Source organism: Colossoma macropomum, unplaced genomic scaffold, assembly GCF_904425465.1.
Source record: "Colossoma macropomum unplaced genomic scaffold, Colossoma_macropomum, whole genome shotgun sequence".
In the NCBI taxonomy this organism is placed as follows: domain Eukaryota; kingdom Metazoa; phylum Chordata; class Actinopteri; order Characiformes; family Serrasalmidae; genus Colossoma; species Colossoma macropomum.
The window spans coordinates 19,888,584-19,907,429 of NW_023494806.1; the positions used below are offsets into that span (position 1 = coordinate 19,888,584).

At 37.2% G+C, this 18,846-nt stretch overlaps 1 protein-coding gene across 1 annotated transcript in view; it reads right to left on the minus strand.

Annotated features, from left to right (window-relative positions):
* Nucleotides 1–5,787: 5,787 nt before the first annotated feature.
* Nucleotides 5,788–18,846, minus strand: part of LOC118827041 (E3 ubiquitin-protein ligase rnf213-alpha-like) — an 80,592-nt gene continuing 67,533 nt past the window's right edge. The window contains exons 47-63 of the mRNA XM_036598254.1: nucleotides 18,662–18,822; nucleotides 17,356–17,541; nucleotides 17,058–17,239; nucleotides 15,967–16,087; nucleotides 15,769–15,866; nucleotides 13,310–13,474; nucleotides 13,038–13,189; nucleotides 12,262–12,352; nucleotides 12,011–12,116; nucleotides 11,721–11,898; nucleotides 11,404–11,597; nucleotides 9,545–9,655; nucleotides 8,435–8,536; nucleotides 8,114–8,338; nucleotides 6,204–6,289; nucleotides 5,997–6,031; nucleotides 5,788–5,885 (exon numbers count right to left, since the gene is read on the minus strand). Of these exons, the coding sequence (XP_036454147.1) occupies nucleotides 6,025–6,031; nucleotides 6,204–6,289; nucleotides 8,114–8,338; nucleotides 8,435–8,536; nucleotides 9,545–9,655; nucleotides 11,404–11,597; nucleotides 11,721–11,898; nucleotides 12,011–12,116; nucleotides 12,262–12,352; nucleotides 13,038–13,189; nucleotides 13,310–13,474; nucleotides 15,769–15,866; nucleotides 15,967–16,087; nucleotides 17,058–17,239; nucleotides 17,356–17,541; nucleotides 18,662–18,822 (2,165 nt within the window). The 3' untranslated portion in view covers nucleotides 5,788–5,885; nucleotides 5,997–6,024. The remainder of the gene's footprint in view (nucleotides 5,886–5,996; nucleotides 6,032–6,203; nucleotides 6,290–8,113; nucleotides 8,339–8,434; nucleotides 8,537–9,544; nucleotides 9,656–11,403; nucleotides 11,598–11,720; nucleotides 11,899–12,010; nucleotides 12,117–12,261; nucleotides 12,353–13,037; nucleotides 13,190–13,309; nucleotides 13,475–15,768; nucleotides 15,867–15,966; nucleotides 16,088–17,057; nucleotides 17,240–17,355; nucleotides 17,542–18,661; nucleotides 18,823–18,846) is intronic.

Here is an 18,846-nt window from a genome sequence, read left to right on the forward strand (position 1 = left end):
TTTCATAGACAGTGCTTTTCAGAGGTGTTTCTGAGCCCACACCGTTATTTCTTCTGCAGAATCTTGCCGTTTTTAATGCAGTCCCGTCTGAAGGCCTAAGATCATGGCCAGCAAATACTGGTTTTTGGCCTTGTCCCTTGGGTACAGAGATTTTGCCAGATTCTCTGAATCGTTTAATGATATTATGTACTGTAGATGATGAAAAGCTCTTTGCTATTTTATGTTGAGAAACATTGTTCTTGAATTGTTGCCATATTTGATCGTGCAGTCTTTCACAGAGCAACAGTCTTTCACCTTATCTTTACTTCTGACAGACTCAGCCTCTTTGAGATGCTCTTTTATACTCAATCATGTTACTGACCTGTTGCTAATTAACCACCAGGTGTTTTTTAAGCATTACACAACTTTACCAGCCTTTTGTTGCCCCTGTCCCACATTTTTTGGAAAGTGTTGGTGGCAACAAATTCAAAACAGGCAAATATTTTTCAAAAAACAATAAAATTTCTCGGTTTCAACATCTGATATGTTTTCTTTGAAGCATTTTCAATACAAATAGGGTTTAAATGATTTGCACACCATTGTATCTTGTTTTTATTTACATTTTTCACAGTAGTTTTTTTACATCAATTTAATTTTTTTTTTCATAAACTGAAAATGGCCAAAGGCACTTACAGTAAGCCTGATCATGGGTTTCTCCATGAAGAACCGGTCTGCCAGCTGCCTTTCCACAATTTTGAAGTTGTAGTTGGTGCTTTCTGTGCCATCCTCATATACCACATGGTCAATGTTTGAAATTGCAATGGTCAGGAAATCTTGTTCAGGAACACATGTGATTACATGTGACGGTTTGACTTCATTCGCACTGATTAACCTAAGGACAGAATGAAAATAACACAAATATAACTATGCTTTACTTAATTATACATATGGTATATTTAAATAGGACTACATGCTCAATCACACAAGCAATATCAACACATGTATTTGCTAATAACTACAGTTAACTAGGCCTGCTTTGATTATTACATTTAGTTTTAGTTTTTACATATGAGACTTAATATGTGAACATCATAACACAATGGCCCGTATTCATCAAAGTGGCATTAGCCTATCAACGCCTTATTTACATACATATTAAATGAAGCCTGCCCTAATTCATGCAGTGCACTGCTCCCCCTACTGACTAAACTTTATAGTGGTCAATTTATGACCACTGTAAAGAATAAAATGTGAAGTAAGGTAGAATGATATGGTTGTATAGCGTGATTATTGTCTTTAAATATTAATGCTGTATTATTGCAGTGTATGAGATGCTTCTGCACTAGCTGTGTTTAGTATTGTTTATTTTGTTGGGCTGTGCCAGTAGTATAAAACAAAAGCACAGTGTAATATGTCTATAAAGGAACAGTTGCATGGAACAATTTATATATAATATATAATAGGTACTTCCACTTTTGTACTTGTTTGCCGTGTGCACAAACGATAAGTATTATTAATTTTTTATTGGTATTGTAGATGATAATGATCATAGGTTTGGCCATTTAATAGCAAATCAGACATTATTTTCACATTGTTAAACTATTACGCTCAAATTTACACACACTCCTACCAGATGTGAGTTTGATCGTACAGATATGCCAAAGATGAAACTGATGAATAAGAAATTTGTCAGTGAAATTTGCATACGCTCATGTCACGATCAGATTTGACTGTACAACATGGCCTAAATTTATCAAACTCCTCAGTGAAACACTGCTGATTCTTTTACACAGTACTGAATAAGACTACTTGAGATCTGATCTTAGTTCTTAGTTCAGTGTTCTTACTCTGAGATAATATGACTAATAAAGACCCTACATATGCAAGTGTATTAGAGATAACTGTACAGCTCAACACTGTTTGAGGCAAATGAGTGATGTGTTAGGCATGTATATAGCACCATCACAAAATATTGCTTTAAAGACGAAGAAATTAATTTACTGCTCACAAAAAAGGCTCTTCATATAGAATTAAACTACAATAGTGCCACAAAATAATAAAAAAGACGAATTAAGCACAATTATCTGTATGCCAATTAACCATCAGCTAAAACTTCATGACCTTGACCAGCCTAAAATTAACTGTGTTTTACTGAAATAGCTTTAAAATTATTACTAAATGTACCTGTCTGCTTTGGGGTTGACAAGGTTTATGAAGTCATTCTGCATTCTCACAAGATAGTCTGTTACAGTCCGAGCAACAGATTTTTCCATTGGAAGGAAGTCCAGAATCATTAAGTCATTCTCGTCTTTCTGCTTCAGTTCTTGGGGTAATTTGGGGTCTACAACAGTGATACAAATCTCATTTAATTATTATTTTAATATAAAATCTCATATAAAAGTCATTTTTTCACCTAACATGACTGATAAACAATGGGCAAGGACATTAAACACTTAAAAAAAATCTGAATGAAAATATTTATAATAAGATGAAAATATTTAAAATCTTACAATTAATTTTCTTCAAATGCCTCCATATCTCCTTCACAGCTGAAACATTTTCCATAAAGACCTGATCATCATCATCTGAAGAAAAAAAACTTTATTAACTTTAGTAACTCATGTCCAACAACTACATTTAGTATCATGTTTTTTACAAGATTAACTGTTCCTTATTTAATTGTATTGTGCCTAATTCAAAAAGCAGTCCAGGTCAGTCCATCACAAGTTGGCAGGGAACCTAAACTTCACAAAAGACATTACAAAATCAATACATGTAGAGAATGTTGTTTTGCAACTTCATATCCATACATGGACTGTATTGGCTGGGGAGTCAATGGTATTATGTAAAACATACACTAAGCTTTTTTATTTAAAAAAAATCAGGGAAAAATATGGGCTTTTTAAGGAACACACAGCATATCTGTGTATCTGTGTAAAACTTTAAGGCTCACTTTTTAGCTGTATAGTTTGAACATATATATGTTTATAAATGTAAAAAAAAGATAACACAGTCCAAAGGAAATTTCAAATTGAAAACTTGGGTGGCAGGAGGCTGGAAGAGCATTTTTAGTATAGCATTTTCTGTGGTGGGCAGAGTATCCATGTCTAGCAAACATCTCCAGCACAAAATTCAGCATCCACCAGATCAATGTCTTCCACAACTACATTTTCAAATCATGTTTTTCCCCTGATCTGTCAGTTGTTGTTATATGGCTGTGTTGTGAAACACCATATAAGAAAGCAGATTAACCTATGAGAACATCTTTCACCCAGTACAACTACCAGATCTCATTCCACATAAATGAGTCTGCATGGCCAAATTCTCTTTGATTGAAATTGTTTTCTTTCAGCATCGAAACTGCTGGTTTTCCTTTTAGAAAGAGCTATCAATACTTTAGACAATCTAGGGACTGAATGATGTTCAGCTTTTATTTTAGTTTTAAACAAAATGTTTTTAATGTCCCAATACAGGCACTGAGGCATTATAAAGCTTAAAGGACCTAAATAATTTTCATCTCACCTGCCACATTCTCCTTCATGAATGTTTTAATGGGTACATCCTTGTAACACTGCGGATCCACGTTTTCAAAGTTACACATTAGTTTCTGCTGAAGTTGCAGGACTTTAGGCAGGTATCTGATGTACTGGATGTGGAAATGCTGAAACATTACAGATTAAAGTAAAATTTAAACACCATTTAAATGTTAAAACGTATATGATTTTTGCCAGGCTACCATAACTCCCTACCATGTCAAATAGAAAGCAACTAAATTAATTTACTTTAGGTATGACTAAATAAATAATTCAAATAAGTATAAACATTCCTACATTTTTGAGGAGTTCTGAGAGAACAGGAACATTTTTCCTTTCATCATCCTGCTCAATCAGGTGAGTCAGGTGCTGAATGGTCATCCTCTGTTCAAACCTCCACATTAGTGGAAGACTGAACACTCCAGTTGTTGGGAGCTCTTTCAGCTGAGGTTCTTTGCTGTAGATAATCTGTGCCAAAGTATCCATGCCACCTGATTGCAGAATGTTGCTCCGCACACTTGACAACTCTGCCTCAAAATCCTTTAATGACATGGATCAAGTCAAAAGCAACATATATGGTATCTGCTCTCAACATTCTCAACAAATAAACTTCTTCAAAAGTCCTGAACTAAAGTGCATTTCAGTCTCAAATTAAAGGGTTTTTAGGACTTGACACAGTACCTGAAAGAAAACCTTCAGTCTTTCGTAAACAGCATCCTCCCATTTTTCTCTTTTTTCCTCAGTGTCTGTCATCTGAATATTGCTGTCTGGTTCTGCAAGTACCAGCATGGCACAAAGATTATTTATGCTTTACAACATTTGACTCATGAGTCATAAAATGGGCAGATATGTTGTTGTCTACAGTGCTGAAATCTGTATAGTAAATATTTTTTGGCTGATGAAGATATCTCATGTACTTTCATGTACAATTTCATGTACCCAAAATAGGCAATTTACCAGAGTCACCCTCCAACATGCACTTCAAAAACAGATGGACTGTCATTTCAGCATCTTCAGTGCTCTTTCCAATGGCTTTGGCAAGCAGTTCAATGTCCTTTTGAAGATGGCCACAGAGGTGCCTCCTGACATCATCATCTGGAGCTTCAATAAGATTTTGAACCTCCTAGGCAGGGACAAACCAATGATTAAAGTCATTTATTTTTGCAATAATAACATTAACTAAAACCTTCTTAAAAGGGCTTCCACTAGAACTACATCTAATACTCATTAATAATGTTAATATGGTGTTAAACTTGTCTACAAAACTTACACACATTTCAATGAGCTTTTCTTCATTCCTAAGAATTCTCTATTCTGTACAGTCACAGTTGACGTACCTCGGCGTGTTCGATTGTGCCCCAGAGCATGGATGAGTGAATGATGGCTCGGGACCAGACTGAGGTTTGCCCCATAAAGATTCCTCTCGCCACTCTGCTCCCTTCGACTGTTAGGGTCACCAAGGTTGTGACCTTTCCCGCTGCCCTCTCCATTTCTTGATGCACCATAAGAATGTGTAATTAAAAGAATTATTGACTGGTAATTACTAGAATCGTTCTCTGAAAACAAACTACAGTCTACATATAATTCACACATTATGAAATGTCAATTAGGACTCAGCTTGAAAGTGCTGATGTTAGGATTCTTTAATAAAAGAGAATTATGGCAACTAAACATAGAACAACAAATCACATTTTGCTGTTAAAGCTGATAGCCCCATAATGTAGTCTGTGCAGCTGGGGTTTTCACACACTGCACCTCCTGGACACTTAGACATATTACACAAATCTACCTTGTTAGTACAACTTGTAGGTGTACCTGCCTCCTCTATTCACACACCTGTTCACCAGCTTATAAAGTGTCTTGCGTTGTGAGTGTTCTGGGGTGTTTGTTGTATTTTTTTTGGCTTTGACTGTCCTTTTGTCTTGTTTGCATTTTAGTGAGATTGTACACAGCTTGCAAAGAAATTGGTTTTATCTCATGTATTTCCATATTAATAAAGTCTGGACTTTGTGTTTAGCAGAACACTGTCTTCTGGAGTCTCCTCCTGGCTGTCCACTGCTGTTTTTTTCCATCATTTTCTTTTATTGCTGAACACATGCACTGTCCTCGACTAGTGACTGGTGCCCACAACAGTGACTAGTGAATTTATTAGTTGGCTGGTCTATGTAACCCCTACAGTGTAACATCTCAGGGGTGAGCTGATCCAAAGATGTCCCTAGATGTACTTTCCAGCAGTATTTCCAAAATAGTTCTTTACACTGCCATGCAAGTTACTTACTCAAAGGCTTTAAAACCGTCCACTGGATTATGGTGCTCTCCACCAACTTCGCTCTGACAGTTAAGACACTTCCCTTTTACATAAGGCCTCCCACACTGTGTTAAAACATACTGATTAGGGAACAATAGAGCTGTAATGTATTATTTTAACTCAACATGAATACAAGTGAATACAAAACATTCAGTCAAACATTAAACTGGACTCACATCGCCAATTAAAACAGGCTCCCCACAGCTACACACTGGAGGGAAAAAGTTTTATTAATATTTCTGCAAAAAAGATTTCAGCTTTAAATGCATGTAAATATGATTATAAGCCACAACTTAGCCAATGAACAGTAAAGTGCTGATTCATTTCTTAGGACTTGTCATAATTATTTTTTAAGTTATTTGACGGGGATGCTGAAAACCTACCCCATATTTTCACTTTCATCAATTGAATCCTTAGTCCAGTCTTTTATTTCATTTACGGAACTTGGCATGGTTGGGAAAAAGCAATCCTGTGAAAAATGGACAAAAACCAAACAAACACACAAACTGTGTATTACTTTATATTCATCTATCTGTATATATATATATCTTGCCTACATATAAATAAATATAATATATATATATATATATATATATATATATATATATATATATATACACATAGTATCTCACAAAAGTGAGTACACCCCTCACATTTCTGCAAATATTTTATTATATCTTTTCATGGGACACTATAGAAATGAAACTTGGATGTAACTTAAAGTAGTCAGTGTACAGCTTATATAGCAGTACAGATTTACTGTCCTCTGAAAATAACTCAACATGTTGTTTAATGTCTAAATAGCTGGCAACACAAGTGAGTACCCCTCACAGTGAACATGTCTAAATTGTGCCCAATTGTGTCGTTGTCCCTCTCTGGTGTCATGTGACTCGTTAGAGTTACAAGGTTCCAGGTGTGAATGGGGAGCAGGGCTGTTAAATTTGGTGTTTTGGGTACAATTCTCTCAAACTGGCCACTGGATATTCAACATGGCACTCTCATGGCGAAGGACTGAGGATGTGAGAAATAGAATTGTTGCTCTGCACAAAGATGGCCTTGGCTATAAGAAGACTGCTAACACCCTGAAACTGAGCTATAACACAGTGGCCAAGGTCATACAGCGGTTTTCCAGGACAGGTTCCACTCGAAACAGGCCTCGCCAGGGTCAACCAAAGAAGTTGAGTCCACGTGTTCAGCATCATATCCAGAAGTTGGCTTCAAAAAATAGACGCATCAGTGCTGCCAGCATTGCTGCAGAGGTTGAAGAAGAGGGAGGTCAGCTGGTCAGTGCTCAGACCATACGCCACACAATGCATCAACTCAGTCTGCATGGCTGTCGTCCCAGAAGGGAGCCTCTTCTGAAGCAGACGCACAAGAAAGCCCGCAAACAGTTTGCTGAAGACAAGCAGTCCAAGAACATGGATTACTGGAACCATGTCCTGTGGTCTGACGAGACCAAGATTAACTTGTTTGGCTCAGATGGTGGCGGCGCCCTGGTGAGGAGTACCAAGACAACTGTCTCTTGCCTACAGTCAAGCATGGTGGTGGTAGCATCATGGTCTGGAGCTGCATGAGTGCTGCCAGCACTGGGGAGCTGCAGTTCATTGAGGGAAACATGAATTCCAACATGTACTGTGACTTTCTGAAGCAGATCATGATCCCCTCCCTTCGGAAACTGCCCCGCATGGCAGTTTTCCAACACAATAACGACCCCAAACACACCTCCAAGATGACAACTGCCTTGCTGAAGGTAGAGGTAATGCACTGGCCAAGTATGTCCTAGACTTAAACCCAATTGAGCACCTGTGAGGCGTCCTCAAGTGGAAGGAGGAGGAGCTCCGTGATGTCATCGTGGAGGAGTGGAAGAGGATTCCAGTAGCAACCTGTGCAGCTCTGATGAATTCCATGCTCAAGAGGGTTAAGGCAGTGCTAGATAATAATGGTGGTCACACAAAATATTGACACTTTGAGCACAATTTGGACATGTTCACTGTGAGGTGTACTCACTTGTGTTGCCAGCTATTTAGACATTAATGGCTGTGTGTTGAGTTATATTCAGAGGACAATAAATCTATACTGCTACATAAGCTGTACACTGACTACTTTAAATTATATCCACTATATATTCTATTGTGTTGTCCCATGAAAAGATATAATAAAATACTTGCATGTGAGGGGGTGTACTCATTTTTGTGAGATACTGTATGTATGTATATATATATATATATATATATATATATATATATATATATATATATATATAAACTTGAAAGAAGTTTTCTAAAGGGTGTACCTTGGCATTTGCTGGGCTGAAGCACAGAGTCTTAATCAGCTCCATCTCTGGTGCTGTTGACAGCTGAGCCACCAGTGCAGTGTGGAAAACAATCTGAGACAGATCACCAGTGTTTGACAGGCCAGGGTCAATGTCCGCTAGATGATCCCCAAGCATGTTTTCACAGATTTTAACCAACTCACTCCAGCTACCATCTGTTCTTGACTTTGTCTTCATCTTTGCAATCTACAAAGAGGTACAGTTTATCACATGATCTGAAGTAATTAAACTGTAGCATAACATTGCTGGATTAATATATGTACAATTATGTCAAAATCTCACCAGAGAGCCTTCATTGTCTCTTAAGGATATGTTTAGTGTGGCCTGCCTCACTGCAGCTAATGCCATACAAACACGGAAATACACAGAGGTCTCATCCAAAGTCTGTATTAAATAAGAACACAAGATAAATGTCAGATGGCAACAATGTGCTGTGACCAAAACTGATCCCTATTTGTGTTTTAGGGCACTATTACCTACATTGGACATTTTCCTATTACTGTCTGAATTGCAAAAAGGATTTCTAGAGTGATTCTGAGGGCACTACAATGCACTTGTAATATAAGGTGAACACCGTTGATCATTACATCATGCAAAGTATTCTTTGTACTAAACAACTGACAGAGGTGTGTTATGCTGCTAACACAATGACATAATCCAAGAAGCAAACAGGGACATCAAAAAGTAATTCAAGTTCTTGCACACTAAATCCAAATCAGGCACAGGCAGCAAACAAATCCAAGAAAAGGGCTGAGCACAGGGAAAAATAATAACCAGCCCAAAGTTAAGAAAAAAAAAGAAAGTCAGAATATAAAAAACGACTCAGAAATGGACCAAACTTGGCAATACTTCACAAATGGTTTAAGGGTCGCAAGGGTTTCTGAAGGGTTTAAATAATCAGTGACTATAAACAGTGGGAGGTGAGGCTGGTGGACAGCAGGCCGAGGATGATGGGTTTCATTTACTGGTTAATGCTGCTATTAAGCAAACTAAATAGTATTTCTCGTCCCCTTATGGCACAATACTATTGATGGTGAAGGGATCCATGTCATAGCCTATGAACAAATGCCAGAATCTGGATATTAGCATGACTACAGAGCAATGTTAGATATGCAAAGCATACTCAATTCATCAGCAACATTCTGATAGGCCACAATACCTGCTGTAACAGATATTTACAATATATATCAGAGGCTTATTAAAGGATCTCATTTAATAAATTCTTGTAATATTTATATAGAAAGCATTCACATTAACAGTGGTCATTATGGATAACTGTGTGTAAGCTGATGACAAAAAAATCATTTTAAATGAAGACTATAAAGCTTACAAAAAGTGAAGTAATAACAATAATAATACTAAGAGGAATATCTGAAAACAGTATTTACATACCTGAGCAAAATCATATGAAGGCTCCTCAAGTGCCCTAACAGCATCACCAGTAATTCCCTTGTACATTTCTCCATACATGAGGAACTGATCCACTTGTCCAGTAGACATGTCCTGATGGGTTCAGTCCAAAAGTTCACAGTTAAGTCAAAGACCAGCCACTTCAAGTTCACCTCCTTGTATCTACACTCATTGTTCATTAGATCAGATCCACTAACCATATAGGTGGACTTTGTAGTTCTACAGTTACAGACTGTAGTCCATCTGTTTTTCTGTTAGCCCACTCTTACCCTGTTCTTCAACGGTCAGGACCCCCACAGAACAGCTATCATTTTGGTGGTGGGTCATTCTCAGCCCTGCAGTGACACTGACATGGTGGTGGTGTGTTAGTGTGTGTTGTGCTGGTATGAATGGATCAGACACAGCAGTGCTACTGGAGTTTTTAAATGCTGTGTCCACTCACTGTCCACTCTAGATGTAAAGGCAGAGACGATAGCTCATCTGCTGCTGCACAGGTTGTGTTGGTCATCCACAGGACCCAATATTTTTGGTTGGTGGACTATTCTCAGTCCAGCAGTGACACTGAGGTGTTTAAAAACTCCAGCAGCACTGCTGTGCCTGATCCACTCAGACCAGCACAACACACACTAACACACCACCACCACGTCAGTGTTACTGCAGTGCTGAGAATGATCCACCACCCAAATAGTACCTGCTCTGTGGTGGTCCTGTGGGGGTCCTGACCACTGAAGAACAGGGTAACAAAGCATGCAGAGAAACAGATGTACTACAGTCTGTAATTGTAGAACTACGAAGTGCACCTATATAGTAAGTGGAGCTGATAAAATGGACAATGACCGTAGAAACAAGGAGGTGTTTTTCATGAAGTGACTGGTCAGTGTACAATTGTATGCAAAATAAAAAAAAAAACACATAAAATGGCCTGTGCAAGTTATGGCACATCTTACATTTAATGTTTAGTTTTTTTCCAATATGTGAAACTCAAACAAGTATAAAAGTATAAGCAAACAAATATAAATTGTCCAGTAAAATTAGCAGTTCTCTGTAGAGGATCGACAAAACGTGATTTTCAAATGTTTGCATTTGACAACCAGCTTCAAAATTATTGGCACCCATGAGAAAGATGGGTAAAAAGTAGGGCTGAATGATTTTGGCAAAATATCTAACTGCAATTTTTTTGACCAATATTGCAATTACAACTTAAATTGCAATTGTTCATAACTGAAGTATAAATTGAGGTATGGGTTTTTTTTTGGCTGAGAAGACCAGCATATCATTTTTTTGGCTTGAGACTTGAACTGTTAACACAGTGTGCCAGCCAGCCATTTACTTGTGGTTGTGATGCCACAGCAGTTCACAAGCTCCATGTTATCAGGTGAAATTTCCTTACTTAAACTTGCATTTGTATCAACATTGCTAATAAATTACAAGATTATAATAAGAATCGCAGCTCTTGCAAATTATGATTTTTTATATAAAAATGATTAATCATTCAACAGTAGTAAAAGGTAATTAATCATGTTTTCATGGTCAAATATCTCACACTGAAAATGTCAAAGAAATCCAACCTCAAACTGAAGTAAATTTAGTCTTAGAAAACAAAAACAAATATTATGTAACAAAACCAAATATTTTCATTGAAAGACTGAGCTAATTAACCAGAAAGACTTTTTTCATTTTATATTTTACTGCTAGATTAGATTTTACTGCTAGATTAGAAGGGTGTCAGTAATTATGGAGCTGACTATATATTTAAGAATAAAAGCTACTTTTGAAAAAAATGTATTTAGTTGATGTTTGTACACAGAAACATTTTTACATTCTTCTTTCATTGGTTTTACCTGTTCATTAAAAACTTCACTTGGTATTATCCACTGAAATCTTTCACTCTGAGCAAGGTGATGGACAATGCTGAATCCATACATGTTGCACAGGTTCCGTAACAGGAATATCTGTATCCATGGATTCCCTGTGTTTGATATGAGCTCTTGCAAGCTTCGCAGAAGATCATTACCTTTAGGATCAACTGCAAACTCTACAATATAAATTACTACATTCAGTTAAAATGAGAACAAATAAATACATATAACATGAGCTTGAACAGTAACAGAAATGTACTTTATCAGTTCATTTTTAGAAAGATAAAAGTTTGAATAACCTTCAGATACTGCAGTTCTGATGGTGTCAGAGGCGACTGAGATGGCAAATCTTAATTTTGCAATTGTGTGTAGGTCCTCAGAAATCATAGCGTCATCTGACTTGATGAACGCACAGGTGGCCAGAAAATCCTTTGCCTTTTTGACAAGACACCCTTGATTTGAAGAATGGATATGATCCTACAGAATATTTTACAGTAACAATCTGATCAGTAAATTAGGGTCCACGTTTAAATTATCACTAAGTCAGAATTGGTGTTAGCATCATTGAAAGTGTAAAATTGGAGCAAACCTCAATGCTGCGCACCACCATGAAGTAGAGCTCGTCAGCATTTCTCTCATTACATTTCACAGCTTCTTCAATGAATCTCTGCAACTGTGGTGCAGTTTCCTCCATTCTGTCCAACAAGAATATCAAATGTTAAATTGAGAAAGTGAACAAAACTCTTAGCTGAAAGTCACATCAGTGTTACACAGAACAGAATGGCATCAAGTACATTCATTAATAATTAGCAGTCAAAGCTATGTTAATGAGAGTAGTACCCGCATTTCAGTAGAATCTTGAGCACGAGGGACTGTACAGCAGGATCAGGGTTCATATAGAGCTGCAGTGAGGACAGCTCGGCTACTGTGCCTGTGGATATGCAGATGTGAATATTTTTAATAAAATTCAATGTAATTATTCAGTGTGTTACACCATGCTGACAGAACACCTGTAGACAGCTAAACATCCCCACCCTTTTGTCCGATGTCTGAAATTGACGCTGTGGTTTGAGGATGTGCTAAACATACACCATACCACAGATGGCTTTTTGTGTGTGTGTGTGTGTGTGTGTGTGTGTGTATGTGTATGTGTATATATATATATATATATATATATATATATATATATACACACACACACCCAGCTAAGGGTTAGGCTTAGGTTTTGAATCTAAGTTAAATGCAAAATAGGCATCTAAAAACATTTACAGTGTGCTATCCAAATAAAGTGTTACTGGAAAATCTAATACTTGTAGATTCAGGCAGACATTGCATGCAATCAGAATAACCAAGCATATTTTTAGTTACTTGGCTAGCTCTGTCACACCTCTTTTGTTAAGCAATTTCTGATATTATTTGGGAGGTTCATGATTTCTTTGGGGTACTGGACCCATTTTTCTACCAAGACTAAGCGCTCAGTAATCTGAACAGCAACCACCATTTTTCTTACTGTGGTCTGTTTCAGGGCATTGCTAGTGGTACATTATGTGTAAATAATGATAATTTTCACCATCAGTATATGGACTACACTTCATATAATGCTCTTGATTAATTACCTTCAGTAGATGAGCTTCCTTTCATATAGTCCATGAGCATGTTCACCACTTTGTCAGTCAGTTGCTCTTTGCTGCTGACAAAGTTCCACATAAATTCCACAAAAAATGAGTTACATTTTCTTCTGAATCTGTTCACTTTCAGGAAGGTTTCCCTGGGAATTAAAGAAAAAAATGTAATATGTTTACTAATAGGTAAAAAGAACTTAACCACATGAGAACCTGGCCAAAAATTGAACTATGTAAATTAGAAATGGAAATCAATGTTTTCATACTTGTCAACAACTCCACATGGTTTGTAATCTTTTATTTCCTTTTTGCATTTCCTGCAATGTATGTCATTGTGGTCCTTTAAACAAGATATATGGAACATATGTCCACACTGTAGTTCAGCTGTGTCATCCTCTGTGAATTCTTTATCACAGTACCCACACAGGACCCTGAAATCAGGAGAGGAAACATTAGCTTTTACAGTATCTGAAACCCCCTAACAACCCCCACCACTGCACACCATAAAAATAATGTCAAAAGGCAACATCTCAAATAGAAACTTGGTACCATTATAAATTTATAACTGAGCATAAATAAGAAACAGCTAATAACGCTAATTCAGAGATAGAAAGTAAAACAGTTCAAGTAAGACACATATCAGGCTCCAGCCCTTGCAAACCAAAACACTTCAGACTTGAGACAAATGATGCAGCATTTGTTTCTCTGTGGCTAAAATTGAGCCAATATGAAACATTACTGTCCTATCTCATTTATACTGAGATTTCTTATCCCATGCGAAACTGGACATAACCTTTACAGATGTCCTCCCCAGGGAAAACAAATCCTGTCCAAATAGGGCTATAGTTTATATTCTAGTATGCTTGCACTTGCACAATCATTATTTTCATGTTGAGAACTGAATAAGGTAATGTTCATATAAACCATGAATATGAGGAAAAAATGTGATCTCAGTGATTTTGACCATGGCATGACTGAGTCAGACTCCCATCTCCTGGGATTTTCACACACAGTTTCTGAAGTTCATGCAGAACAATGCAAAAAAGAAAAAACATCCAGTATGCAGCAGTTCTGTGGATGGTAATGCCTTGTTGATGAGAGAGGTAAACAGAGAATTGCCAGACTGGTTTGAGGCTATGGTAACTCAGATAACCACTCTGTACCACTGTGGTGAGCAGGAAAGCTTCTCAGTATGCAAATCACAGCAAACCAATAAAGTATGCAGAGAAACAAATGGACTACACTCTATAAGAGCTACAACGTGCACCTATATGGTAAGTGAAAATGTCATAAAATGGACAATGAGTTTAGAAACAAGGAATGGTATGGCTGATCAGTGTATATTCTCACTCCCGGCCTGTTCTAGTTCATTCTTCATCCGAATGGACAAAAAAGAGATAAGTAGGTCTGTGAATGTAGTCTGGTCACGAGGGGCCGTATTACAGAAAATTCTTATCTTTTTGTCTTAAGATCTGACAGGTCAAGATGAGATTTTTCACAAATTCGTATTACAGAAGCAAATCTTATCTTAATTTAAGAATCTTATCTTATCATGCATCTTTTCATCTCAAGTTAAATCGTAACTTACTCGATTGAAGCTGACAATCAACTGTTGCGTCTGTTACCTAGCAACCGACCTACCCGCACAGCTGAAACCTAAACATGTAATCAAGTGAGTTAGTCAGACAGTTAACGATAACTACCATTACTGGTGTAAAGAAAGTCAAATAAAACTAAAGCGCGATAAACTGGAAGTTAAGAATTTTGTATCAGTGCTTCGTGCTGTTTATCAGAGCGTCGCTGTTCTCCAGTTTCAGTCTCCGTTTCCTAAACGCTTTAGCCAAGCGTGAATGTTATTCCTCCTAATAAACAGACACCCGTTCAGCTCTGTCTCCTCATTATTCACCACCATCACTGTAATATTTCATCATCAACATTAACACACGAAGGTAATAAGAGGGCGCAGCGGAGATCATGTCTGCAGCGTCTGGGGCTTTTAAACGCTGCTACAAAAAAAAACCTCAGAAGTCAAAGCACCATTTTCAGCGTAGAAAAATGTAATGTCATTATGCTGGTTATAGTGAACTGTGCTGCTGTCACTGCATAAAACAATAGAAACAGACAATTAAAACAGAAGTTCTGGGGTTTATGTTAAAGTTATTTCTGTAATACCGTTTTCTTATCTGGAAATAAGATTATAGACTTAAGAACTGTTGTTCTGTAAAAGCTTCTGTCCTAACTTCAGTCTTAACTGAAGTTGCCATGACAACAAAGCAGATGTAATATGGCCCTAGGTTGCTAACATTTTCTCCTGTTTGCAAGAGATTTATTTCTTTAAGTCTCTTTACAGAACTCTTTAAAACTGAAATCTTTACTTTTTAAGACGTCAGCTTATATTTACAGATATTTAGGAAAGAACCCATCTTATCTGCTTTATAAATCTATTTTATAAGTACACCAAACCATGCTGAACAAAATGCTAAATAATTACATGAAAGAATGAATTAGCTGAGAAATCTATATCTGAGTCTGGATTCTAGAATCATACATTCTTTATTTATTTTCTGCCTTTGAAGAAACTCATTTCATATTGTGTTGTTTTAAGGACATTAAGGAATTGCCCCAGAGGTATGAAATGTGGCATCATTGTTACCCTTGATTCACAGTATTAATATCAAACATAATAATAACCACTACAAACCTACCCATTATTTTTTTGACTCACCTGAAAACATTACAGGCATTCTTGCTACATTTATTTAGTGTTCCTGTGACCTGTTCTACCATGTATTCCATCTGCTTTCCATCTTCTGTGTTCAGTTTCTGTACACATAAAGCATTACATTATATTATTTGCAATAAGAGAATTTTTTTTCTTTATCAGAATTTATTGAGCTTTAAAGTATAAATAAATTTGTTTTACCTTCCATGTAAATGTGAGGTTTCTTACAAGAATGGTCAGCAGTTTTTTCTCCATCTCTAACTCGTTTTGAAGGAGATGATCCATGAGAAGGTAGACGATCCATGTACTTTGCCATAATAGTCTAGAAATATATGTTTTTCGGTTAAGCTTAACTTAACAAACTCTGAACTACCAAACAGCTAGAATTGTGTGAAATGCTTTTTAATGCATATAGCAAAAGTCTGACTGTGATTGTTTACTGTAAGCCAGGAATTTTTCAACTCCTCTACAAGGAACCCACTACTCTGCAGAGTTTTGAGTGTTCCCTGTCCCAGCACATTTTCTTCTTAACTGCTTAATATTAACTGTAATGACAGTGAGTATAAACTGACCATCTTATCAGCAAAGGTGTGGGGCTGCAGGTTTTCTCTGCAACCAAGCAGGACCAAAACTCATATACGGTATGTATATATGCAAAGAGGCACCCTGGTCAAATGCCATCTTCCACAGTGAACACACTTCTACATGTTGCAATGCACAATTACTGTTTATTTACTGAATTTAATGTCAGAAAAAAAGAAATAATACAATGTGGCCTGTACAAAAGTTACGACACGTTTTATATTTTATGTTTTAATTTTTTTTACAATATATGAAATGCAGCAAATCAATAAACTCTGTGCCGTATGTGTTCACCATAGAGGATGTGTTAAATTTAATTTGTTTATTTTAATTTGTTAATTTTACTTTGTTAATTTATTTTCATTTTCATTTAACTGTAGTTGTTTAAATTTTTACACACAGCAGTAACTAATCAATTATTTGAAGGATGAGACCAACCAGTTAAAAAAGTAGAATCATGATGACCCTTGATTTAGAAAGACCACTTAGACAAAAAGGCTGCACTGAAATTAAGCCTACATTTACTAACAGCATGAGGAACTGTCACTGGTACAAGAGACTGCAGTTTAAATGTGTCAAAATAACCCAATACTGGACAGTTTACATGTTTTTGAGAACATAAAATAGATACTATTTCAAGCTAATTAAAAGAATTATCCCGTGAGGATAATACATTGTTATAAATAGCCTCATTTGCCCACAGAGCCTACCTGATTTCTGCAGTTAGCTCTGCTGCATTTTCAGCATGCCTTGTCACCAAAGAATCCTCTGACAGGATCAAGTCCACAGTCATGGACAATGACTTCACTCTCTGTAACCACTCTTTGCAGCTGGCAAAGTCTTTCAATAGACTGTCCTTTGGTTGAAGGCACCGAACTGTCTGTCGGAGAGCCTTGTAAAAAAAAAGAAAAAAAAACTGATAAGGTTTATATTATAAGCAAAAGATTTCTTTTGGCAAAAAGTACATTTTGAACAACACAGATAAAAATACTCTATTATGAAATGTACCTCAGTTGCTTCCCCTGCAGTCACCAAGTCTTTATTTTGGAGGAATAAGTTGTAGAAAAGCTGATGGTTATCATGCATGTATTCATTAGCGACATACAGCCAGGGCAGAGAGACATTGTCAGGCTCATCTCCAGTCAAATCTTGATAGAGACGTGGTGTGAGTCTGAGGAGTGTATCTGAAAAAGACTGTAAGACACACTCTATGTCCATATGTTTGTAGACACCTGCACATCCAGTGTTTCTTCTGAAATGAAGGGTATTAATAGTGAGTTTGTCCCCCTTCGCTGCAGTAACAGCCTCTACTCTTCTGTGAAGGCTTTACACTAGATGTTGGAACATTGCTGTGAGGATTTGATTGAGCATTAGCAAGGTGAGGTACTGATGTGGGAGGTACTGGGTGGTTCTGGATCTCCAATTCACCCCAAAGGTATTGGATGGAACTCCATCATTCCAGAGAAAGCAGTTCCACTGCTTCATAGCCCAATGCTGGGGGGCTTTATACCCCTTTAGCCCACACTTGGCACTGAGCATGTGTAGTTGTTCCAGAGTACCCTATCGGCAGTGTATTTCCATGTAGGCTATACAAGCTGTGCCTCAGTAATGAGTGCCCCTAACACAACAGACTATTTAGAAGGGATGTCTACATATAATATAGTGGGATGGGATAAAAGGGATGTTAAAATCAAATGGGAAAAAAACTGCCAATGTTACAGCTGCAAAGAATATAAGTGACTTCTGAGGATTTTAAGTGAGAGACCGAGGTCTTATCTTTCAGAAACTAAGGTCAAATACCTTTCCTGGCTGCCTGACCATACTGACTATAGCCCTGTCAAGCCTTAACGAAATGTACTGCTTCTGGTAAGAAGTACTCCTGTACATTTGCAAGCTAATGCCATTACTGTTATTAATTTGCCTAAATGTTAACATAAATGTGAGACCTTAAAAACCTTCACATTTCTTCCAAAGAAAAAAAAACTTCATATGGTGCAGTGGTTCTCAATCCTGGTCCTGGATTACCTACATATTGTGGTGTTCTCCGTGCTCTTACACATAATGCACCTTAGGCAGGACTTGTGTGTTGGGAGCATGGGAAACTCTAAAATGTGCAAGGCAGTGGTACTCCAAGGCCATGATCGAGAACCATTGATATAGAGGATATCTTGTGGTCCAAGATGTCCAACTCATTTGGAACCCTGGATATCCTGGATTTATTTTACAGTAGCAGCAAACTTACTTAACACATGTTAGGCTGAAGATGTACTGTGAAGGAAAAGACATGGGAATGTAGCGTTTAATTTTCTCTCACCTTATTAAGCTCAGATGGATAACCTGGCATGGTGATGTTCACAAGGTCTTCAGAGAACATGGCAAAGAGCTCCTGTTCTTTTTTGATGCTTTTAATCCAAGTCCAGGTTATATATTCTTCAAATGTCTCCAAATATTCCTTATTAGGTCGAATGGATGGGCCTTCAGGAAATGTATGAACAAGTA